Below are 26501 nucleotides of genomic sequence, written 5' to 3'. Positions count from 1 at the left end.
AGCTCTCTCCAATCCAACAGAATTTCGGCCTGGCCTTGGGCAGAATTTCGGTATCTCAGGCGATACGTCGGGATGAGGCGTACAGAGTCAGCGTTTTGTGTAGCCAAGCCTTGATGAAGTCCTCGAGCTGTCAGTTTTTGTATGTTTCTTTTTGGCTGGAGTCCTTCTGACTTACATCAGTAACTTCAGCTGTTTCTTGAGATATGGCTTCTCCCATAGGATTACTTATCTATCACACACAGACATTCAAGCTACTTAGTTTTGACTCCACACAGTTTCACATAGTTTCTGTGTGAAGTGATAAGTGAGCCTGAGAAGCCGAGAAGTTCCTAGTTTCTAGTTTCATTTCAAAGTCACTCTTAATAGCCATCTTAATTTATTCCTAATTTCCTAATACATTCAGTACAGTTCCCCATAGGCTCCAAGTATTTGGACATTCTGTCCCCAGATGGTGGTGCTGTTTTGGGAGGTTTTAGAAGGTGTGGCTGTCCTGGAGGAAGCACGTCACTGGGGGTGGGTTTAGAGAGTTCTTAAGCCTTGCCAGATTGCCAGCCTCTCTCTTGCTTCCTGTGCCTGCATGATGCTGTGAGATCTTGGCTTCTACTCCTCCTCCGGCCACCTCTGCTACCATGCCTCCCTGCCAAGATGGACTGTAATTCCCCTGGAACTGTAAGCTCAAATAAATTCTTCCTTCTATAAATTACTTGGGTCATTGTTTCTATCATCGCAACAAAAAAGTGACTAATACAATGTTATTGATTTTTTCTCTGTGATTTTGACATGTGAATTTCTTTTGTAGTTTCTGATTATTGTGTTAGACTCAAGCCTTCCAGTTTAGGTCTGCTTCTTTTTGTAAAGTTTATGTGTCTTTGTGGTTTACTTTTTGAGCATGAAAAGCTGGTTCATCTAAGCTTCCAGTTCTCTCTTTTGATTTTATATTGGAGTGGCCAGATTGCTTTTGTCTTCAGGAGTTCCCACAGAGGCCTAAGTCAGATGAGGATCAGAGGCTCTCAGGCTTTCTCCTAAGGTCTGGATCCCTCTAGGAAAGATGTTGTCCTTAGGAATTTGGGGGTTGGATTGGCCTGGGCAGGGCCCAGGAAAGATGCTGGTCTCAGGCAGCTGGTGGCCTTGCCACCCAGAGATGCAAAGGGAGATGGGGACAAGAAGAGGCCCCAAGGGCTCCTGGGGACTGCAGGGAGGACCTGGGTTGGTCTGGATGCAAAGGATCCAGGAGCAGTGGTGGTTCCAGGCCTAGAAGTCAGCCTGGGTGTCCAGGAAAGAGGCTGGTGGGTTGTGCAGCCCAGGAAAGCAGAGGGAGGTGAGCAAGAAATAATATTTTAAATTTTATTTATTTATTTGTTTATTATTTGTTTATTTATTATTTATATAAGTGTTTTGCCTGCATGTATGTGAGTGCACCATGTGCATGCATTGCCCACAGAGGCCAGGAGAGGGCATCAGAGCCCCTGGAACTCGTTTTAATGGTTGTTAGCTGCTATGTGGATGCAAACCCAGGTCCCAAACCTAGATCCTCTGCAAAAGTAACCAGTGCTCTTAATTGCTGAACAATGTCTCCGGCATGCAAATTGAGACATTCTTAAGATGAGATTTGACTACTTGAATTTGAATTTGAAACCCAGTTGTAGAACATATATAGAATCAGTTGTTAATTTTCTGTTTAAGGAAATGAATACTTTCATATGGAAAAGAACTTTTGGTATTTATGGACAACAGCTGTTAGCATTTGGTGCCAGGTAAGATCTCAATAAATATTTATTGAGAATCTGCATTACAGACAGTGAGTAGGAGAATGCTGTAATGATTGCGTTCTGGCTACACCGGAAGCCAGCTGAATGAGCAAGATCATGACACAGCTTTAGGGAACGTGAAGAGGTAAAAAGCAGAGAACCTCAGGAAAATACCAAGAAGATCCTTACTGCTTGGCCTGGGGTGTAGACAGGTAACCTTTGCTCTTCCACTGATTCTTTGAAAAGTGCCAGAAGCCTTGGGCATAATTGTGGGGCCATCAGGATCTTGACTGTCTAAGGATTTCGTTTCTCTGAGGATACATAGAAACCCAAAACAAAACTGCAGAACCCAACCATCATAACTGCAGAGACCCAGACTCTAGCTCAGCAAGTTGCAAAATCAAGTCAGATAATACATAAAAAAAACACTTTGAAGTTCATGAAAAACACAGCTTGGAATGAGAGCACTGTTGGTGAGTGAGCTATAGCAATACAGCAGTATTCGGTTACAAAGCCCCTCCAATACTTTCATTGTATTTTCTTTCCTGCTGCACATTTTAGCAAATAATAAAAATATAGTAGAAATTTGACTTCAAAATTGTTTTTAATGTCTGATAAAGTATTCCTTTTTGCTGCTGCAAATAAAGTATTGGCATTAAGATATATTAAAAAAAAAAAAAAACTTACTGTGTGGATCCCCAGGCCGTTAAGCATATATACCAAATCCTCAGTGGCCACATTCCCAGAAGCACCTTCTGCATAAGGGCAGCCACCTAATCCAGACACTGCAGAGTCCACCACGTTAATTCCCATCTGAAAAATAAACCACAACATCTAAGTCATGTGCACTTATAGAGTGTAAGTTGCTACTTTCTATTTAACCTGTCACAAGGATACAAAATCTGAACCTGTTATCTAAATGAAGTCACTACTCACTTGCTACTACAACTACTCACTGAGCTCTGTGGGGAGCTAATTCCTTTCACTCACATCAAAATTTAGAAGGTAAAATTATTGTTTGTTTTTTATAACAGCACACAAGAGGGAGTGGAGCTAGAGGTAAGGTGAATTCATTTCTGGTATCTTGTTTTCAAATTTCCAATATTTTATTTATTAGTTTTATTTTATGTGTACGAGTGTATTGCCTGCATGTATGTGAGTGCATCCGTGTCGTGCAGTGCTGTGGAGGTCAGAAGAGGGCTTCAGATTCAGCTGGAACTGGAGTTAAGGATGGTTCATAGCCACCATGTGAGTGCTGGGAATCAAACCTGGGTCTTCTTCAAGAGTAGTCAGTGCCCTTAAGCACTGAGCCATTGCTCTAGCCCCAATTTCCAGCTTTGTTTTTAAAGCATTACATGAATAACGTGAAATATTTCCAACATTACAGCCACAAATCAAAGTGTTTTAGAAGACTGACATTAGTGTATGTGGGTTGAGAGTGAGGTCATTATCTGCCATGGCTTCGTGGGCTCAATTCACCCATCAAGTTCTCCCAGCCCTTGCTGAAAAATCATTTTGCCCACAAAACTCTGCTCTTCTGGAAGAAGTGAAGAGTTATTTAGGATGACCAGTGTTTGCCACTAACAATAATAACAGCACACATATATTGGGTCTGCACTAAGCACTTGACATTAGTTTGAACATTTTGTGTGCATTAACTCATGATTCTCACCAAAACTCCAGGACACTCCTAGAGTAGCCTTAAATCACAGGTGTAGTGACTTGGGTATAATGAGCTCGATCTGTGCATGCCACAGCCTGGTGTAAAACTCTTGTCTCCAGAGAACTCCCACTCTGCCTTGATTCGCAACCTCTAGAAACTGCAAGTTTGTACAGATTAAGTGCTGGGATTTGGGGATGCTGAGGTGGAGGATGCTGGAGATTGTGGAGGATGGAAGCATAAGGAGGTTAAGGAAAGCCCCGGGTATCAGATGCTAATAGTATGAAAAGAGAGCTAGGCACACCATTCTTCTGGGAATGGTGAGAGTTTGATAATTGGAAGATACAGAGCCCTAATCTAATTGTTCACTACTGAGTATTGAACAATGTATAACAATATCTCATCTAAAATAAGAAATTCCTGAAAACACAGCACTTGGCCTACTGGCTAGAAAATGATCCTCAAAGACTGAGCAGAGCACAGCTTTCTGCTACATCCAGGTTCTAATTCAGATCTAGGTTGACACATGAGCATGTTAACTTTTAACAGGTGACCTTTCCTTGCTCCCCTTCTCGTCTCCTTTTCCTCTTCTTTCCTTCTTTTGCACATCCGTTCCTTTCCCCTCGCTTCTTTTTGATGAAAGTTCTGTTTCAGAACATTTAGAACATTTAGATTACTTGTACACTTGTGAAAATTGTACAGCGATTTCTCATACACTACGTACTTCGTGTCTTCTTACACTGTTAAAGAAAGCGAATTCAATGATACTTACAGAAAAATTTATTTAAGTTTATTGCAAGTGCTGTAGGAACACTGTAATATGGTATTGGAGAGAGAGAGATAGAGAGAGAGAGGAGAAGAAAAAATAAAGAAGGAGGAAGAGGAAAGGAGGAGATTTGGCACAGTTCCAAATATAGTACTGGCAAATGGAAATTTACATTGATGAGTCAGGATGAGGTAAGTGGATGGACAATTACTAAGAGTAACAAGAGAGATGTGGAATGTTCTAATCAAACCAACATTAGAGGACTTTTCTGAGGCTAAGCCAAGGTGATGGTGGACTGAGATAGTGAAGGATGGAGAATTTTATCAGCTCTGAAGTGTGATCAGGTATCAAGGATAGGCATTCATGCTAAATTGATGTAGCAGATATGGATAAACTTGGAGGAATTGCACAGATAGGCCTAGAAGTTCAGAAGCTCGACTAAAATTTAACTAAAAGAAGAAAAGGAATCCTTGAGGGGCTGGAGAGTTGACTCAGCAGTTAAGAATACTTGCTGCTGTTGCAGAAGACCTGGGTTTGATTTCCAGCACCTACACAGGGAGGTTCACAACCACCTTTATCTCCAGTTCCAGGGGATCCAACACCCTCTACTGGCTTAGAACATTTAGATTACTTGTAAACTTGTGAAAACAGTACAGAGAACTCTTCTAGGACCCCCCATGTACCCTTCTCCCTTTATGTTCTCGCCTTTTAAAAACTGTAGTCCAGTGAGTCCAATTAGTGCTGCTTGTTGGATTGTTGACTGATCTTATGGACTGGATATTTGCAGGTAACTATGAGTGGTGTGAGTTCAAGAGTGTAATGACCAAGTCACGTCCACAAGACAGCATTTTGCAGCATTCCTCCTTATCCTCAGGCTCTTACATTCTTTCCTCCTCCTTTACATTCTTTCCTCTGTTCCATGAAGCTTGGGTTAGGGAGGTTGACATAGTCCATAATCTCTTATTTTCAGCACCTTGACCAGTTATGAGTCTCTGCATTAACTGACGACTACTGCAAAGACACGTTTCTCTGGCCAAGTTTGAGAGCAATGATAATCTATGTCTATAAACATAAGTAGGAGGCAATTTGACAACCTATCAATTTAGCAAGACAACAGTAGTAGATTCTACCCCGAGGCCTACGACCTCCCTCCTGACTCACAGATTTTAATCAGGTTAACGGTAGCAGGCATGAATTCCCTCTCGTTGAGCAGGTCTCAAATTCAAGCCAAAAGTGGTTGATTGGTTGCCCCCTAACATTCATACCACTATTGCACCACTTTTGTACATCTTGCCTGGAAGGTTAGAACTGGAGCATGTAGATTTCACAAATGGATGATATCATTGATGACTTTTCTCCACCAGCACCCTGCGTAATACCTTCCGCCACTATGAAAGCTAGCTGGTAAGGAAGACATTTTCAGGTCAGGTCCTTCTTTTACTTAATTCATTGATCCATCTATTTTCTTGAAAGTGACATTCTTTGTATCAGAATAAACTCCAATGAGAAAATATAGCATATCATCATAATCTTTATCCATTCATTTTTAGGTGGACATCTAAGAGGTTAATTACATAACTTGACTACTGTGAATAGAATGCATTTATATGTATGTGTGTATGTTTGTTTGTGAGTGAGTATATTTGCATGAGAAACTGAGAGCAAAAGAGACAGAGACAGAATATTAATCTTCTATAACTATCTAAAAGTCTCTTAAGGACAAGCTACAATTTTGTAAGCCTTGGATTTTAAAAAGAATTATGAAAGATAGCCTGCTTGCCTTGACACCGTATTTTCTCCTTAGCAAGCACCTCAAAATGGGAAGGGCCCAACATCTCTCCACTATATACACTCTTTCTCAAATAATGATCTCACAGTCTCAGACATTATGCAGGTGTTAACAGAAGAACAATTAATATACTGGGTCATTACCTTAAGGTAATTTATCTTCGCTATTAACTAAATACTAAGGGTAAAGAATCACAGACCTACAAGATGGCTCAGCAAGTAAAGGCATTTGCTACACAAGCCTTGTGACCTGGTGATCTGAGTTTGCCCTCCAGATGAAGGGAAAGAACTGATGTCACAAAATTGTCTTCTGATTTCCACATGTGCAGTTTGGTATGGATAACTACACTCATCATACACACACACACACACAGACACAAAGCATTAATAATGATACTGTTTTTGAAAAGAATGAAGAATTATACTCTAGGGGCTGGAGAGATGGCTCATTGGCTAAGAGCCCACTTCTGGCCTCTGTAGGCACCCCCATTTGTGTGTACACACAGACACAAATACTTCCACATAAAGAAAAAAACAATCTTTGGAAAAAGATACACTTGACATGAAGTTTTCATTTTGTCTAGTAGTTGGAAAAGGCTCATCTCTGAATGTTATCATGACATCAAATAGTCTTTATTTATGGCTGGAAGATGATCTACTTAGTGGAATTTAATCAATTGCCAAAGAAGACAGTTTCAGTAGTCCTTACTCCTGCATCCCCATTAGAATTACCTATGACTCTTTACAAGTGTTAGTACCAAAAATTCTTCTGTAAACTAGTTAAATCAAGCTCTCCATCTGAATGCCGGATAAGGGACTGGTAGTCCTTTCAGCTGCACCTGGTGATTCTCTCATGCCAAAGTCCTCATCCATCTCATCACATGTGAGACACATTGAATATCAGTCTTTTCTCTCAAACATAGTCAAACTTTTGTTTACCACAAGGAATTAAAATCTTTTAATGTCTTGCCCCACCTTGTAAAACTTTTGTTTATGCAAAGGACTGTTACATTCCTGGAACCTGATAGGATTGGCCAACCCTTCATTTCCTTTTCAGAGATTTTATTTTTATTTTTTATTTTTTTTGAGACAGGGTCTCCCTGTAGCCCCATCTGGTCTAGATCTCACTATGTAGACCAGACTGGCCTTGATCTCACAGAAATCCACCTGCCTCTGCCTCCAGAGTGTTGAGATAAAGGCATTCAGTATGACACCTAGCTTGCTGTTCTTTTAAAACTAGTCAACCGAAAAAAGGCTGTGGTGTCAAACCCAGCTAATGGTGAAAAGACTGTCTTGCATTGGTATAAAAACCCTATTAAATTTCCTGCTCACTGTGCTTGCTTCTCCCCCTTTGTGAGTCCTGCACCCTTCTGATCAGAAGGAAAATTTTGTCTTGAGATACTTTAACTGGAGTGATGGTCTCTTTCCATTCTGACCTTGTTTCTAGCACCTTTGCAATTTTGGACATGTGCCTGTTGTAACTTTAAAGATGTCCTACACTCTGCAACAGCAATACACTAAAGTGTGAGTTTCAAGTTCTTACACCAGGAAAGAAGGGCCACAGGTAGTAGAGAGGTTGAAGAAATTGTGAGGACCTGTGGGCTTGCTTAATTTACCAGCACACAGACTGCTAGGTAAGAAGCTGTTGGCAGATACACAGGCACATGTTGGCATGCACAGGCCACATACAGGCAGACACAATCAGCCACTGTCAGCCACACAAACCAGCGCACAGGGTACAAGGACGTAGGCACATAGGCCTGTAGACAGACACACAGGTAGACTGCTGATGGTAGAGGCAAAGGGCTCTGACCCTAAGGTCATATTTATACAGAACCTACACAGAAGTGTCTTTCTGCTGGGAAGAGTTATATAACAGATTACATGACTGCTTACTTTTGAGACACATAGGTATCTGGTATCAGCTATTTGTGCTGTCTCACAGCCCTCCAGGTGTCTGGTGTTAGCCATCTTGGGCCATGCTCAATATCCATATTAGCACTATATTGTCTAAACGTAAACTGGTGCTTACAACCTTCTGTTCCTAACACTGTAGTTCTTCAATATTTCAAGAGAGCTAATTTTTGAAAGAACTCAAAAGAGGGTAAGGTAGCAAAAGTCACAGGTGCTGGCATGACAGGGGTAAGGTGGCATCAGCCTGCCACGTGGATGATTCACTCTGAGTCTAGACCCCATATACCAAGTTCTAACTGGGGAAGATCTAGACCCTATAATGACAGGGGTCCCAGAAGGAAAGCACATTACCTTGTTAAGAGAACTTTTAATCTTTATTGGCCTTTGGGAGAGGATGAAAAAGCAAGTCCATGGTTTGGGCAAAAGCATGACTGAGATAACTAATGTTATAAGAAACAGTGGGCAGTCAGTGTCACAACAGAGCAATGTCACAATGTCAGTGTTATAATAGAGCAAAGACAGAACCAAGAGGCCAAGAAAATATGTTCCATGTTACATTCACTCTGTAACGCTGTCAAATACTTTACACTTTTAGGGTGACAAAGATTAGAAAAGAACACTGACAATAATTTGATGATAAAATAATAAATATATACATCTATGAAAGATTCAACATTAGGTTTTTCATAAGGAAAATTAAAACACAACTCAACTGATATATAATAGGGAGTAACAGGAAGTGTGTCTGTAAAATGGAATGATTATTATAGAACCGTAATTAAGGAAAGAAACTGGCTAACGTATGTTGTAGAACTATCTAGAGCTATGATACCATTTTCTTAAAAAATAACATATAATGCACATAATACACATGCTGACAATGGTGATGGTGGATAGTGTGGTTAAAGTTTCTTGTTTTGTTTGTTTGTTTTGCATCCGAGACTTGCATAATCCAGGCTGTTCTGGAACTCCATATATAGCTGCATTTAACCTTGAACTTCTGATTCTCTTGTCTCTACCTCTTGGGTGCCGCCATGCTCCTCCCCCCCCCCGTTTCCATGTGATGTTGTCATAGTAGCAAAAAGCCCCTTAAAAGAAATCTGGTTAAGAGTCTAATAATCTTTGGCCTGGGTAGAACCTTAACTTTATCAGTTTTACCTGGTCACAGGACTACCCGTAGGAAGGTGGGTTCACCTTAAGTCACGCTAAAAGGATAGGCAGAATACCTAGTATACGGATGTGATGGTGAACTTTTCCTGTCCTGAATTTCTGCTGTTAATGCACTGCTTACGAACTGGGTCACAGACATGTAGCTTTCCTTACATCTGCCCGCTTTTCTGAATTCTTTAGAGAAGTGCAATCTCTCCTTTTCTTCTTTATATCTATTTTCTAACCATGCTTTCCCTAATACTTTAGGCTGCCCCAATATTTTGGGTTTCTTTCCTTTTTCTCTGAAGCACTCCCACCACATGTCTGACCTTCATCCCGGCTCTAAACAGGCCTGGTTTTGTTTGTTTTATTCTCTCCTTCTTGCTTCCATTCTCCTCCTAAGGGTAGCTACTGTTTTTTATACTTTGGCTGCCCAGAAGATTTTTCTTAAATCCTGATAAAATTGTCCTAAAGTTTCCATTTGAGTTCATTCTTAAATTATTTTGTGAATGTGACTAAGAAGCCTGAACAGGGACTTCATTTCCCCTGTATCAGTGCTGGAGACGGAACTCAGAGATTAACGCATGCAAGGTGCCAGGGCACTCTACCAAGCTGAACTACGTCCCCAGCCCATTTGGTAATTTATTCTACTTTTATCGTATTTTCTCTGCTTTCAACGGCCTCTTCTGCTCATTACATATATGGAAGTAGAAAAGAAAACAAAAACAAAACAATTTTGTCCAAATCACAGCCTGTGTAGGGTAATAAATAAATAACTAGGAATGATTATAAATAAAATCTCAAATTTCTCAGATAAGAATTATTTTGCATAAATTGGTATCTTTAAGGTCTACGACTACAGGAATAATTCATATCATGTTCCAGTAAAGGCAGACATTATCTGGGTCAAAGGTGACCTGGAAAAGGCTCCTGGCCTCTTTTCTAGTATCAGATTAGCTCTAAACCCAATTTCTCTCTCAGGAAGCTCTGACCATAAATGAATTTAAAGAACTGTAAAAGCAATGAGTAGATTCAAAGTTTGATGAAGCAATATTTAATAGAGCTCATTCGACTTCATATTATCTATGCAGGAAAATATTAAATTATTAAGCCCCTTTAAAATATCTTTTGTTGGGACTGGAGAGATGCTCAGTGGTTAAGAACACAGGCTGCTCTTGCAGAGGACCAGGGTTCATTCCAAGCACCCACATGGTGGCTGACAACTTGAGCTCCAGAGGATCCAACACCCTTTTCTGACTTCCTCAGGCATTGCATGACATGGGGGGAGGCACTTGCACACATTCAGGCAATACATTCTCGAACATGAAAACAAAAATAATGAAAAAGAATTTAAACTTTTTTTAAAAGACTGGGTATTCCTAGAGTCCCATCTGAACTGGAACTCACTGTGTAGACTAGGCCGGCCTTGATCTCACAGATATACTTGTCTCTGCCTCTCAAGTGCTGGAATTAAAGGTGTGCATCACCATGCCTGGTTTAAAATATTTTTTTAAAGGGTGACATGATTTTTAAAAATATTTCACACCACGTGATATTCCCTAAAAGATTTTCAATGGGTGCTTTTGATGGTTAGTCCTTACTGTCAACTTGATGGGGTCTGGAATCACCCAGGAGACCAGCCAGTAGACAAGCTTGTAAAGGATTGCATAGATTAGGTTAACTAAAGTGGAACACACCCCTGGCCCACCAACATTCCTTGTGCAAGGGTCCTGCTGGAATGAACTAAAAGGTGGAAATGAGTTGAGCACCAGATCCATTGCCCTCTGCTTCCTGAATTTAAATACAATGTGACCAATTGCCTCAGGCTCCTCTGGCTAGGACTTCTTTGCCATGATTTGTGCCAAATAAACGCTTGTTTCCATCTATTGCTTTTGTCAAGTGTTTTATCACAGAAAATAACTAATACAATAATGTTATCCAGATATCAAATTTGACTCTCACAATAGCCAAGAAATGAAAACATGCGTTTATCACCTGCTAAATGGAGAAAGAAAATGTAGTACATATACACAAAAGAATACTATTTGAAAAAAAGAAAAGAAAAAAAAAACTTAAATCATGCCATTTGTGACAAGATGAATGGATCCTTACCTTGACTGAAATAAAACAGGGACGGAAAAACAAATGCCTCATGATCTCCTTATGCATACATAGGATGTTCAAAAGTCAATTTCATAGCACAGAGGCTGGGAGGGAGTGGGGGCAGAGGATTCAATCAAAGAACACCAAATCATAATCAGATAGGAGGGAGAGGTATTGCACAGTATTGTGGTTACAGAAAAAGATAACATATCGTACATTAAAAAAGATAGAAAAAAAAGAAATTTGAATGTTTTCACCATGAATCATGAATGTTTGCCTGGCATGATGACACATGCAATTGGGAGGCAGAGACATGTGGATGTCTGTGCATTCAAGGCCAGCCTGATCTACGTAGCAAGTTCCAGGCCCTCCAGGGTTGCACACAAAAAATTTGATAAAGATGAATGTTTGAAGAGATAGATACATTTAATGTGATTTAAACATTAAACAATTTTATGCTACCTGTAGAGGCACAGTCCTTTAATTTCAACACTCAGGAGGCTAAGGTTGGTGGATTGTGAATTTGACACCAGCTGAGCTACATAGTATGACTTGTCTCAAAAAGCAAAATAAGTTCTGGAGAGATGACTCAGCAGTTAAGAGCACTGGCTGTTCTTGCAGAGGACCTGGGTTCATTTCCATGCATGTATATAAGTGCACCCATGTCGTTCAGTGTCCATGGAGGTAGAAGAGGGCATTTGATTCCCTGGAAACTAGGTACAGATGGTTGTTAGCTGCCATAAGGGTGCTGGGAACCAAAACTGGTTCCTCTGCAAATGTATCCAGTACTCTTAACTGCTGACCCATCTTGCTAGCCCCAAGGATGTTTCTTTTTGTTTTGTTTTATTGAGGTATAATCATAATGTGGCTTAGTAATAACGCAATTCTATGTCTGAAAGCCGTGCACAGACCACTTATCTCTTTTTCAAGATGATCCTGAAAAAGATGTTCAATTCCTTTCTCTCATTAAGCAAAATCATCCTTTAGACAAAGGTTCCTGGTGTATATGCTTGTGTATATAATATATATTTGTGTAAATATGTGTAGACAAGTGCATGGGCTTGTGTGTATATGTGTCACATGTGTGCATGTGAGTATATGTGCACATGTGTCTGCATTTGTGTATGTACATGCATATGTACATTTGTGTGTGTAATGTGAGAGTGTATATGTACTTTTTGTGTGTGCACATGTGTATGTGCGTGTATGCGGGCATGTGTGTGTACACTTGTGTTCATGCATGTGTGTGTGTAATGTACATAGCACAAGCTTTTTGGACACCACAATAAAAATAAAGCATTTGGTGCTTATCTTTGTTGCAGAAGCAAAGCCCACCTTCCCATGAACAGCCATGAGGTGGCAGTACAGCATCAGAAGCCTCCAAGTTGGTCCCAGTAAGAGAAAACCACAAACGTGGAAAAAAGTCATTAAGTAGACCTTCTTAAATTTAAAACAAAGACACTTTTAATAACAGCAGAGATTGCATAGAGCCAAAGTTGACATATCTTCTGTGTTAGTTTCCTGCTTCCTTTGGCTTGAAATATTAAGCATATTCTAGGTTCGGCGACTGAATGCAGGCCCTTATAGCTCATGGAACTTTTCATTAGAAAACAAAATGATTAAATCCCATGTATGTTGCTGAGAAGTAACTTACTGGAATCCTAAGAGAAGCACTTGTCTCTAGGTCTCACCAAGCAAACCAACAGCAATGAAAACTCTCAACTGAAATACCCTTGTCCCCCCTTCTCTCTGTTTTTCTTATTAATCAGTGATCAACTCAGTGAGTTCTGTTATATGATTTCTTCCTGCTTGAGCCCTATAGATATGTACTTGGGCTTAAAGGATGAGTAAAACTGTTAAAATACTAATGGCTAGTTCTGGAAAATACTGATTTGTACATGGATACATCACAAACACACCACTTTTTACTACAGCTGTAGGTGAGTTCTGAGCTCTCATCTAGGTTTTTACTCTCAAAAATCGATTTTCTTTTAAATATTCAAATATGTTAGTTTAAAATAATGGTACTATATTGATATTATAAATTATTCATTTTTTAGTAAAAGCACTCCAGACAAAGGGCAAATATTCATAGAGATAAAATATTGAAAGTGTCTTCGTCGGTGTTGGAGAGACGGCTCAGTGGATAAGAGCATGTGCTGTTTTTCCAAAAGAACTGCGTTCAGATCCCAGCTCCCATGGTGGATTGCTCAGACTTGTCTATAGCTCTAGCCACAGAGGATCTGACTCCCTCTTCTGGTGCCTATGGGCAACCACACATGCACATAGTCACACACACACACACACACACACACACACACACACACATACACACTAAAAAAAAAATTTAAATCTTAAAAAAAAAAAAGTCTATGTCCTGGAAGCTGGGCATGGTGGGGCACACCTTTAATCCCAGGACTCAGGAGGCAGAGGCAGTCAGATCTCTGTGAGACTGAGACCAGCTTGGTCTCCAATAGTGAATTCTAGGCCAGCTGGGGCTACAGGGAGATCTTGTTTCAAAAAACAACAACAACAACCAAAAGACAAAAAAAAAAAAAACCAACAACAACAGAAAATCTTCTCAGGGATGGAGAGATGATTCAGCAGTTAAAAGCACTGCCTGCTCTTTCAGAAGACCCAGATTTAGTTACTAGTACCCGCCTGGCAGCTAACAACTCACTACAACTCCGATTTTAGGGGATCCAATGCTCTCTTTTGGTCTCTGTGGACATGTGCACTTCCATACATTCAGGCCAAACACTCATACACATTAAAAACTAAATAAAAAATAGCCCGGCGTGGTGGCACACACCTTTAATCCCAGCACTCGGGAGGCAGAGGCAGGGGGATCTGAGTTCAGATATATCACAGTGAAAGATTTATCGTCCTCTTTTTTTTTTTTTTTTTTTTTTTTTTTTTAAAAAAAAAAAAAAAAAAAAAAAAAAAAAAAGAAATTAAAATAAATAAATAAAAATTAACTCCAAAAATATGTCCTCATTTTCTGATAAATCACTCCTCAACAAGTTCTTCTAGTCAGTGTCCCTCCAGTGAAGGACTAGAATCACCAGCACTATTACATCAGTAGTGGGTCACAGCACCCTTCTCAGTAAACCCAGACACTACCTAGAGATACTTCTCCAATGTGAAATCTAAATAATCACTGCATGTTGAACTATGGTAATCTCAGAGAGAAAGAGAACTCCCATTTGCCATTTAACTGTACCATGAATGCACTATCATGTTATGAGACTCACAGATGATAAACAGTTGTCACATATGAATAATGATTTGACCAACTGATACATATGCCAGAATTGGCATATAAGCATGCATATGTGTGGCCATGCTTAGGAATTAATGCTTTCATGCAACACATCTCATGCTTGAGAAAAGATTTCCTAAATTCCTTCCTCTCTTGCTTTGTAAAGGAGTTAAATTATGTCTTGCCCTCATTGGGTACAGTTATGTTGAAGTAGACGTTAGACTGTATAAACTGAGACATGTGATAAAATGGAAAAACAGAAGAGAAGGAAATTCTCCTTTTCAATGAGACTGAGAAAATGCTAAAAATGTTAACAAATAGTTACTGAATGTTTATTTTGTCAGAGGGGTTATACGTCACATGGCAAAGCTCCACAGCATCATTGTGAAGTGATTGGTAATACATTTCCATTTGAAGGATGAGAAAACTGAGACTCAGAGAAGGCAAGTGATATGTACCCTTCCAGATGTTTAGTATGTGTTCTGGATCCATTTAGTTGTCAACTTTGCACACCTGGGTAGAGGGAGCCTCAGCTGAGGAATCGTCTCAATTGGACTGCCCTGTGACCACACCTGTGGGGCATTTTATTGATTTTTGAGTGATGTGGGAGGGCCCAGCCCACTATGGGCATTGCCACCCATAGGACAGGACAGGTTGTTCTGTATTGTATAAGAAAGCAGGCTGAGCATGGGGCAAAGGATCATCAAGTCAGCAAGCAGAGTTCTTCCATGGTCTGTGCTCCAGCTCCTGCCTTCAGGATGTGGCTCTGAGTTCCTACCTTGGGCTCCCTGATAAACTGTGACCTTGGAGATGTAAGGCAAATAAACCCTTTCCTCCCCAAGTTGGTATTAGTCAGAGTGTTTTGTCACAGCAATTGAAGGAAAACTAGAACAGTATGAGACAGAGAAAGGATGGGTCATCATTTTATCATGTTCTAGATGACAGGCACATTGCTGAACACTTTAGATGCATTCTTTCATTCTGTCCACAAAACAGCTCTCCAGGATGGAATATGAATTGAGGAAAGGGTCACTGACAAATCAGAAGGCCTTTTCTATCTTTTTCTATTTCCTGAAAGATTTACATGAAACTTAGCAACACTATCAAGATTCTAGAAAATAAGTGAGTGTCCTAGTGTTTGTGTTTCTAGAAAGCCCCCCAGAATCTCAGAAAATTTTGGCATAGAATTGAACATTCTTTGTGATATTTCTTATAATAGTAGAAACAAGTACTTAATTTAAATGTACAACAGGAAAAATAGTTGATAATTTATAATTGAGGCTATTATGATAATTGATAAGTTCAAAAAATAGTTAATGCTTTAAAAATTGATTTTTGAGAAAATAAGTGATAAAAGAAAAAGATACTGTGGTGTAATTCTTTTGTGTTTCTAGATTTGTTTAGTCCTCTGATAATTGTATATCCACCATATTTAGGATAACTGAACTTCATTAGTCAGTGCTTACCCTTTTTTTACAACCTTTTTCTGAAGGCACAGGAACCATGAAAGTGTTCTGATCCATCTTACATGCTCATTTCAAGAACAAAGTTTAAATTTTCAGTGTTATTGTTTTCTAAGTTTAAATTTGTGCATATTAACTGTACAAAACAGTGATGGGGCTTCATGAAATGTTTTCAGATGTGTATATAGAGTACTTTTGTCATATTCAACCCCCTCATTACACTCTTTTGCTTCCCTTACTGCTGAAGCATTATCTATTTTTCTTGTTCATGAGTGGATACTACCCCTATTCTGTTCATCTACCATCCATGGTTTTTAATGTCTTGCATAAAATAACTAAATGAACATTCCTTACACTCAAAGGATTTTAATGAGCTTATGAAATAATATGATTCTGCATGTTTAACCCTGAAATTATGCCTAAGGTTCAGCTTCCCAGAACATATTTCAGTGGTAGGAAACTGGTTGATACTAGGAACAACTCAGAGGTCAACATGAATGTTTCAATCACAAATGCCACTTACTGCCTTGTAGAGTATTTCTCCAAATGAGAATATCTCAGTGACCAAACTAACTGAGCTTCTAGATTAAAATCAATCGTGCTCAACATAAAATCTGAATCGTCTCTTGTGAAGGTCAAATATATGTATTATTTCAAGTCCCAAGAGAGATGTTATGGATAAAAAAGTTTGGCTATCTCACATCTTTTCACCTGACTGAGTAAGAATTACAGACAACCAGAGCTGTTTACCAAAAATGTTTCATCTTTTTTCAGGACTCCAAGCTAAATGGCATTACCAAACTTCCACTGTAAGGGGCTTAACCAATGGCATGTAGAGCAATAGAGGTAGGTTCTAGAACAATTCTTTTCAGAAACTCTGTGGTCTTTTCCTTATAAATGATCAAATGCAAATACACAGAGGACCTAAGAATTAATGAGCTATAAGCCAAAAGGCCGTTGGGATTCTGAATGGTCACATAGAGGACAGACATCCATATACAGAGTACTTTAATGGGGGCAGGGACAGAACATTGTAAGAGCTCTTATTCATTATGGGCTGCAGTATTATAAAAGGATATCCAAATACAATGCACTTGCTAAGGTGCAATGAGTCTGCTGCTTTGCCCACTTCTATTTCTTCCATCTGATCTTTGTTTTCTTCTTTATATTCTTCCATTTGTTAATTGGATATTTTTATGATTCTATTTTATTTCATATGGTAACATATTTTGACATCGAAGTTATTTTGCTGTTGTCTTTTGGCCTACAAAACTCATCTTTAATTGTAACTACCTTCTAATAACTGTGCCACAAATAAGGAAATGTACTCCTAGTGATCTGCTCCTAACTCCTTTGTGCTCTGATTTCCCTACTTTTCACTTTTTTTTATAGATAATCCCATAACATGCTAACACTCATCTTCTGTTAAGAAATTATCTGGTGGATCATCTCTTAAAAGATTTATTTTACTTTTAATTGTGTGTGTGTGTGTGTGTGTGTGTGTGTGTGTGTGTGTGTATGAGTGCTGGTACTCATGGAGGCCAGAAGAGGGTGGCAGAACCCCTGGTGTTGAAGTTACAGGCAGTTCTGAGCTGCATAATGTAGGATCCTGGAACCCAATTCCAATTCTCTGGAAGAATAATACACACTCTTAATTGCTGAGCCATCTCTCTAGCCCCTGTTAGATCAATTAAAATTGTAATTTAATTTTATTTTTTTGTAAATTTTTTTGATTGACTTATTTTTATTTTATGTGTACTAATGTTGTACCTGCATGTGTGTAAGTACACCTGTGTCATGCAGTGCCCCTGGAGGACAGAATAGGGCATCAGATCCCCTGGAACCGGAGTAAGGAACAGCTATTAGGTGTCATGTAAGTGCTGGGATTCAAATCAGGGTCTTTTGCAAGAACAGTCAGTGTTCTTAACCCCTGACCCATCTCTCCAGTTCAAAACTCTGATTTAATTTTGTCATTCCATTTCTGATCTCTCTGAAAGAGCTTGTGATAAGAATCGTATAGATTAGAGTCCTAGATTTGATGAGCACTCATATCATTTTTTTTTTGTAGGACAGAAAAGAAAGCTGAATTAGTGAAAAAGAACATTACAAGCCAGAGTGGAAATTTTTCCCTAAATAGCTACACTTCAGTGATAAATGCTGTAGCAAGTTAAGAAAAATAACAGTTGACAAGGACCACTACATTTATATCCATGACGGGCTCTGAAATGGTCATTTCAACATTATGGCAGAAGAGGGTGGAAAGACTGTAAGATCAAAGTAGGCAGCAGAGAAGGGGAACTAGTTGAGAAGAGGTCTACAGGAGGCAGAGGGGCATAAGACAGAGAGGAATAGAGTAATGTGCTCACAATACATTGTACACATTTAAAATTTTAGTTCAAATAAGTAAGTAATAAAATATAAAAAAGACAAATTTCTGTCTGAACCTTCCCTGGCACTTGTAAACTGTGTGATTTTAGTACTGTTATTTCACCGTCCTCTTCCCCTAAGTGTAAAATGAAGACAATTGTAGTGGTTTATAGGCTTGTTGAGGAATCAGTTCTTTTAAGGAACAGACATGGCTCAGCAGGTAGCTCTTAGTAAGGTCCAGAATTAAACATCTGTAAGACCAGGATACTGAAGCAGACAGACAGACTACATGTAGTATAAAATGAAAACAAGAGTTGTGAAAAGATCACAGTGGAGTCTGTGAGAGGAAAGAAGATCATGTAAAGCATTTAAGTTAGATGATGAAAGAACAGAACCAATTAAAAGTAAAGAATAATGCCATATACAGGAAAGTAACAAAGAGGGTCCATACAGCTAGAGATCATAGAACATGAGAAGACAAAGACAGTCAGTAAATTAGTAGAGAAAAATATTCTTTGAGGCAGTGTAGGCCAGGCAGAAGTTCACATGTGTATTAAAGGAAAAAGGGCTCTCAGTCTTCTGAGGAAAATAAGTGACAAACCCTGTCAAAAGCATTGTACTTGGTTCATCTATTCAGAGTTCAGGACAGATTTTTCATCTCATTCCAGCATCCTGGCACTGGTTGCTAGCTTCAGACCTGCTCTACTCTCAAAGTACTCTGTACAGGTAGGGAGTGGAGGGTAGGTGTGTGCTGAAGTGCAAGAAAACTGCATAGATATGTAAAGAACTGTTCAAACATTGCCTGTACAGGAACAGGCCACCGTATGATTCATAGTAATCTAAAATCAGCAAGGTTTACAAAATAGTACATTAGTCAAAACCTTCTGTGCAACTGAATTAAAGTAATTAAATTTTAATTAAATTCTTTTCCAAGAAAGGATTTAATTAATTAAAAATTAATCTGGACTGTAGTTGATTAGATCTGAGTTGAATTAACCATAATCTATACCCCAAACTTGGAACAGAAACAAAGATGGAAGTTTCCTAAGAGGCGAGCTATTTAACAAAAGAACTGGAGGCAAGTACTTTTTCTTTAAGCAAGGGGAAACATAGAACTTCAATCTGTAGTAGAAAGGAAATCAAAGGGAAGCCGAGAACAGAAATCTTAGTGCTAGGCAGTGCCTCAGCCTTTCCAGTGGTCCTGTTTATTTGCTTTTGAAATAATATTTAATGAGAGCAGAGTTAAAATACACAACAGGGACTGGAGAGATGGCTCACTGGTTAAGAACACTGGTTGTTCTTACAGAAGACTGAGGTTCAAATCCCAGCACCCACATAGCAGCTAACAACTGTACGTAACTCTAGGCCCACCAAATCTGATAGCCTCTTCTATCCTCCGTGGGCATTGCACGACATGGGTGCACTTACCTAAATGCAAGCAATACATGCATACACTAAAAATAAAGAAAAATAATATTAAAAAATAAAATACATGCCAATCCTAGGAGTAAGTACTTACAAAAAGCTACAGTATACAGAAACATTTGAATAATGAAAACCATAATTAAAAATTTTGATTTTCCAATAAGATAAAAGCTCCTCATGAATGCATGGAATCACATGTGGACATTATCCATTTAAGGACTTAGCTTGCAGTGAAAATATAACTAGGGAGCAGACCACCAGAGAATGCCAAGTTCTGGCCTCCATCTGGCCTCTCTCTCACAGAAGGGCTGAGAATGCAGGGGACTGCCTGAGAGCCCCTGGATCCTGCCTCCACATGGTGGTGAGCTTCCCCTAAGAGTGCCATACCCATCCCTCTACCTGGGATTTTGTGAGACCCCTCCCAAGGTCCCTGGCCAGATTTGGTTTTGGTAAAGCTGAGATCCTAGCAGACAACCCGAGAGGGTGGACTGCCTGAGAGCACCCAGATCCTGCCTTCACATGGGGAAGGAAGCCTGAGTGTACCAGACTAGAACCTGAATTGGGCTTCTATGGGTATTCCTGAGTAGCTGATCTGAAGCCATCAGTTGGCTCCAAATTATACCTGAGAGAATCTGAACCCTGTACCAACTGCTTTACATAACCAATAAAAAAGCGTCTAAGCACCTGGATAATACAAACAAAAGCATATTTCAATTTAACTCTCATATCAGAATTGTAAACAACAAAGAAATTCACATGCCAAAATCACAGTGAAAGAATAATAAAATGGAAAGCCAAATACTATATTCCCACCAAACTGCACCAATCTTGTAGAAGAGTTCTACAGGGACAACCCCCTAGAGATAACCCAGGACACTGAATTTAAAAGAACAATCATAAACATGATCAAGGCATTCAACAAATTTAAAGAACAAATGAACAAAGAGCTAAAAGAAGATAGGGATAAACTTCTGAATGAATTCAAAAAAGAGATAGAAACATTGAAGAACACTCAGCCAATTTGAAATAACAGGGGAAAGCCTCACCCCTAGAATTAATGAAATGGAAAACAGAATACCAACACTGGATGATAAAGTTGAAGAATTGCACCACTCAAGCAAAGATTATGGAAAAATTTAAAAAACACAGGAATGGAATATGCAAGAGATGTGGGACACCATGCAAAGACTAAATCTATGGATCATGGGAGTAGAGGAAGGAGAAGAATTTCAGATTAATAGTGTTGATCAGATCTTAAACAGGATGGAAGAAGAGAATTTCCCAAAATTAAGGAAAGACATCCCCACACAAATACAGGAAACACGTAGAACACCAAATAGACAGGACTAGAAAAGAAACTCCTCATGACATATCATAAGAAAAACACTAAATGTAGAAAACAAAAAGAAAATACTGAAAGCAGCAAAAGCAAAACAAGTCACATACAAAGGAAAATCCACCACAATTACAGCAGACTTATCAATGAAAACTATGAAAGCCAGAAGAGCCTGGACCAAGGTATTTCCACTTCTACATGACAATAGATGTCAGCCCAGAATACTTTACCCAGCAAAAATGTCTATTATAGTTTAGGGGGGAAGAAAAGTCTTCCATGACATGAGAAGCCTGAAAGAATACATGTCTACAAAACCAGCCCTTCAAAGAATACTTGAAGTAATGCAGAGAGCAGAGAGAGAAACAATTATACACCAGGGGCAAGGGAACAAAATAAATAAAGGTATAATCAAGGAAACACAAAATTAGGCAGAGAACATAAATACCAATCAAACTGATGTCAACCAACATATCTTTCAATAATAACCTTAAATATCAGGGGACTAAACTCCTCAGTCAAAAGACACAGGCTAAGTGAATGGATTAAGAAACAAAATCCATCCTTTGCTGTCTGCAAGAAACCCACTACACCTTCAAGTACAGGCACCACATTAAGGTGAAAGAATGGAAAAGAATATTCCATGCAAATGGCACTAAGAAACAAGCAGGTGTTGCAATTCTAATATCTGACAAAACAGACTTCAAGGTAAAATTAATCAGAAGAGATAAGGAGGGTCACTTCATTATGATTAAAGGAACAGTTAACCAATAATATATTACAATCCTTACCATATATGCACCAAATGCTGGTGTACCTAAATTCATAAAAACAACACTACAGGACTTTAAGACCAATTAAACCCAATTCAGTAATAGTAGGGGACTTCAATACCCCATTGTCTCAATTAGACAGGTTAACTGGACAAAGAATAAACAGAGAAGATCTGAATTAAGTGATACCATACATGAAATAGACCTAACAGACATCACTCAAGTATTCACCCAAGCATCAAATAATACACTTTCTACTCAGCACCCATGGAACATTTTCAAAAATTGATCACATACTGGGCCACAAAAAAACCTTAACAAATACTAAAAAATTGAAATAATCCCATGATTTCAATCAGATGACAATGCAATAAAGCTCAAAATCAACACTGGACAAAACCCTAGTGAGATTGAAAAACACTACTAAACAACGAGTGGGTCAAAGGAGAAATTAAGAAAGAAATAAAAGAATTCCTGAAACTTAATGAAAAGGACAATATAACACAAGACAACCCCTGGGACATTTTAAAAGCAGTCCTAAGAGGGAATAAGTGCCTACACTGAAAAATTAGAAGGGCCCAAATAAATGACCTAACACTGCAACTCAAGACCTAGAAAGGCAAGAACAAATGAAACCCAAACCCAGCAGAAAAGAAGAAATAACAAAAATCAGAGCAGAAATTAATGAAATAGAAACAAAGAAAACAACACAGAGAATTAATGAATCTATGAGTGGGTTCTTTGAAAAGCTAAACAAGATAGACAGACCCTTAGCTCAGTTAACCAAAAGAAAGAAAAAACAAATCTAAATCAACAAAATCAGAGATGAAAGGGGAAACATCACAACAGACACCCAAAAGATCCAGACCATTATTAGGGAATATTTGAAAAACCTATGTACAACTAAATTTGAAAGTCTAAAAGAAATGGATGAATATCTAAAACCATGGAAACAACCAAAGTTAAACCAAGAAGCAATCAACAGTTTAAACAGACCCATATCATACGAGGAAATTGAAAGAGTAATATAATGCCTCCCAACTAAAAAATGCTCAGGTCCAGAGGGCTTTACAGCAGAAGTCTACTAGACATTTAAAGAAGACCTCCAACCAATACTACTTAAATTAATCAAAAAGATAAAAACAGAGGGAGAACTCCAAAATTCCTTCTATGAAGCCAGCATCACTCCAATACCCAAACTGGGTAAAGACACAATAAAAAAAGAAAACTATAGACCCATATCTTTAATGAACATAGATTCAAAAATTCTCAGCAAAATACTTGCAAAAAGCATACAGATGTACATCAAAAAGATCATTCACCATGATCAAGTAGCCTTAATCCCAGAAATGCAGAGGTGGTTCAAAGTACTGAAGTCAATAAATGTTATTAATCATATAAATGGACTGAAAGACAAAAAACAGATTCTAATCTCAATAGATGCAGAAAAGGCTTTAGACAAAATTCAGCTTGCATTTATGTTCAAAATCCTAGAGGGAATTAGACTGGAGGGTACACACCTCAACATAATTAAAGCTATATACAAGAAACCCGCAGCCAACATCATTCTAAATGGAGAAAAACTGGAAGCATTCCCATTAAAATCAGGAACCAGACAAGGATGTCCACTATCTCTACTCCTTTACAACACAGTGCTTGAAACATTTGCTAGAGCAATAAAACAGGAGAAGGAAATTAAAGGAGTATTAATTGGAAAAGAGGAGGTCAAATTTTTGCAGATTGCATATGATAAGATATTATGCTTAAGACATCCCCAAAACTCCACCATCAAACATCGAGAAGTCCTAGAACTGATCAACACTTTCAGTATAGTGGCAGGTTATAAAATCAATCTACAAAAATCAGTAGCCTTTCTACATACCAATAACCAGCAATTGGAGAAAGAATACAGAGAAATGCTCCCATTCACAATTGCTGAAAAATAAAATAAAATATCTTGGAATAAATCTGACCAAAGACACCAAATGTCTCAACAATGAAAATTGTAATTTGAAAAAGAAAGAGTTGGGGAAGACACCAGGAGATGGATGGAACTCCCATGCTCATGGATTGGAAGAATTAGTATTTTGAAAATGACCATCTTACCAAAAGCAATTTATAGATTCAATTCATTCCCAATCAACATCCCCATGACATACTTCACAGAATTAGAAAAAAAAGTCCTAAATTCATACAGAAGCATAAAACACCCGGGATAGCCAAAGCAACCCTGAGCACAAAGAGCAACACTGAGGGGGATTACTATACCAGATCTCACAGTATACTACAGAGCTATAGTCTTAAAAACAGCATGGCACTGGCACAAAAATAGACACATAGATCAATGGAACATCATAGAAGATCCAAACCCTAGTACATGCAATTTCAGCCTCCTGATATTTGACAAAGTTTGAACTTTGTCAAAATGGAGGAAAGTTTGAACACAGTGGAGGAAAGACAGCTTCTTCAACAAATGGTGCAGGCAAAACTGGATCTCCACCTATGGAAGAATGAAACTAGATCCTTATCTTTCACCTTGCACAAAAGTCAACTCCAAATGGATCAAAGACCTCAATGTGAAGCTGGAAACCCTGAAAACTATTAGAAGAAAATATCGGCAGCAACTTACAAGATATAGGTGAAGGAAAGTGTTTTCTAAATCAGACAGAAGTTGCTAGGGAATTAAGGTTGGCAATCAACAAGTGGGACCTCATTAAACTAAAAAGCTTCTCTACAGCAAAAGAAACAATCAAAAAAGTGAAGAGATAAACCACAGAGTGGGAAAAAAATCTTCACCAGGGATTTAACATCCAGAATATATAAAGAACACAAAAAAGAAAGAATCGAGAAGCCAAATAACCCAATTAAAAGATGGGCTAAAGATCTAAACAGAGAGATCTCAAAGGAAGAAGTAAATGACTAAGAAACATCTCAAAAAGTGTTCAACATCATTAGCAATTAAGGAAATGTACATTGAAACCTCCCTAAGGTATCTATCACCATACCCCAAGCAGACTGGCTAGAATTAAGAGAACAAATGATACAAAATGCCAGCAAGGTTGCGTAGAAAGGGGAACACTCATTCACTCCTGGTGGGATTGCAAACTCATGCAACCCCTATGGAAAATAGTGTGGAGATCTCTTAAGAAACTGCAAATGAACCTACCATATGACCCAGTTATACCACTCCTTGGCATATATCCAAAGGACTCATCCTATTGTAGAGACACTTGTACAACCATGTTTGTTGCTGGTCTTTTCACAATAGCTAAGAGATGGAAGCAACCTAAGTGCCCCTCAACTGATGAGTGGTTAATAAAAATGTGATATATTTACACAATGAAGTTCTGTGCAGCAGTAAAGAAAAATGAAGTAATGAAAATTGCAGGTAAATGAATGAATATAGAAACTGTTATACTAAGTGAAGTAACAAAGACTCTGAAATACAAATGATGTATGTTCTCTCTCAATTTTGGATTCTAGTACCAAATCCTTTTAAATTCCATGTCCTTTTATAAAGATGATGCTATGCAGCAGTCCCTTATGCATGAAATAACTACCATTATCATGACTTCAGCTGAGCCTGATCGCTAAACATTGTCATTATTGGGCTTGTTGATGGTTGTGCTCATTCACCAAAGGAGAGAGAGCAGGGTCATTGGACCCTCACAGGAGAATCCAGCCACTCTTCCCAGCCAACTTTATGTAATTTGTCCCTAATCACACATGGCCTTCTGGATTTGGGGAGGGCTAAAGCATACAATCTAGGGAAGGCTAGGAAGAGAAGGCATGACCCATGCTGGGTAAACACTTTCCAGTGTGCATACCCTCAGGTCATACATACACCTCAGCAACCCCTCAGTTATCTCGGTAAGTAAGCTCAATAAATTCACTGGTTCCCCAGTAAAACTTCAATCAAATATTGGCTCGGGACACTAGAACCTTGAAAGTGAATAAGCATTGCTTAGCATCCCCAGGAAAAGAAGTCTCACAACAGATGGAAAATTTGTTAGTGCTATTATGTCTCATAATCATTTTAAAAAAGAAAGAGAATATAAAAGATATTAAAAGGATATGGGAATGGCAATATTTTCCAAAATAGAAAAAATGAGAAAGCCGAAGCAAGTGATGAAGGTCTGTTTAGGTTTGTTATATATAAAGGATGAGACAAAAATAATATACACATAACCTTAAAATGTCTATGGTCATAGTTCAGTCAACTAGTTAAAGGATCAAAATGTATATCTAATCAAAGTTTATTTGAGAATATTTGGTTTTTAACCCAAGCCTTATTCTACATAGCACATGATAATTAAAAGTATCAGACTGGTGGAACTAACCTTGTTGGATGTTTAACAGCCATAGTTTGAGGCATATAGTAATGTGGTCAGAGGGACTGAAGGGACAGTTTTTGCCCCTTGCCCTCCAAGGTTGACTAAGTTCCAGGGGACTATGGAACATCTCTCAAAATGTCCTGTAACTGTGGTGAGGCACCTGTCCTCTTTTTCAGGGAGGCCATGGAGACCCTAAGAGATGGACTTTAACCACTGTCCAGTCTACAAAGAGGATGGTCAACTTAGAGGAAACATCTTATTCATGCTTCCAAGCGAAGCCAGACATGGTCGAGCAGGACTTTTGACTTATCTTCACATAGGCAGAACTGGTAAAAGAAAGGAGCCAGGAGCTCCTCCCAAGCCCATTTGACCCCTAAGTAACAGATCCTCAAATAACCTTAAGTGTAAAAATAAAT

At 38.7% G+C, this 26501-nt stretch overlaps 1 protein-coding gene and 1 long non-coding RNA gene across 3 annotated transcripts in view; one reads left to right on the top strand and one right to left on the bottom strand.

Moving 5' to 3' along the window:
• The window catches only part of Hmgcll1 (3-hydroxymethyl-3-methylglutaryl-CoA lyase like 1), a 228034-nt gene that overhangs the window by 13644 nt on the left and 187889 nt on the right, over positions 1 to 26501 (bottom strand). For both annotated transcript variants that reach the window (XM_008846121.1, XM_008846122.1), the window contains one exon: positions 2436 to 2561. In XM_008846121.1, the coding sequence (XP_008844343.1) occupies positions 2436 to 2561 (126 nt within the window). The remainder of the gene's footprint in view (positions 1 to 2435; positions 2562 to 26501) is intronic.
• On the top strand, positions 1840 to 26314 carry LOC115072531. The gene is made up of 3 exons (XR_003851582.1): positions 1840 to 1960; positions 16628 to 16699; positions 26262 to 26314. It is a non-coding gene; the product is annotated as an uncharacterized LOC115072531 (long non-coding RNA).

The sequence above is a fragment of the Nannospalax galili genome, unplaced genomic scaffold (genome assembly GCF_000622305.1).
Source record: "Nannospalax galili isolate Female #2095 unplaced genomic scaffold, S.galili_v1.0 scaffold522, whole genome shotgun sequence".
Lineage (NCBI taxonomy): Eukaryota > Metazoa > Chordata > Mammalia > Rodentia > Spalacidae > Nannospalax > Nannospalax galili.
The sequence above is the reverse complement of the archived record's forward strand: the minus strand, read 5'-3'. Positions and strand labels throughout refer to the sequence as shown.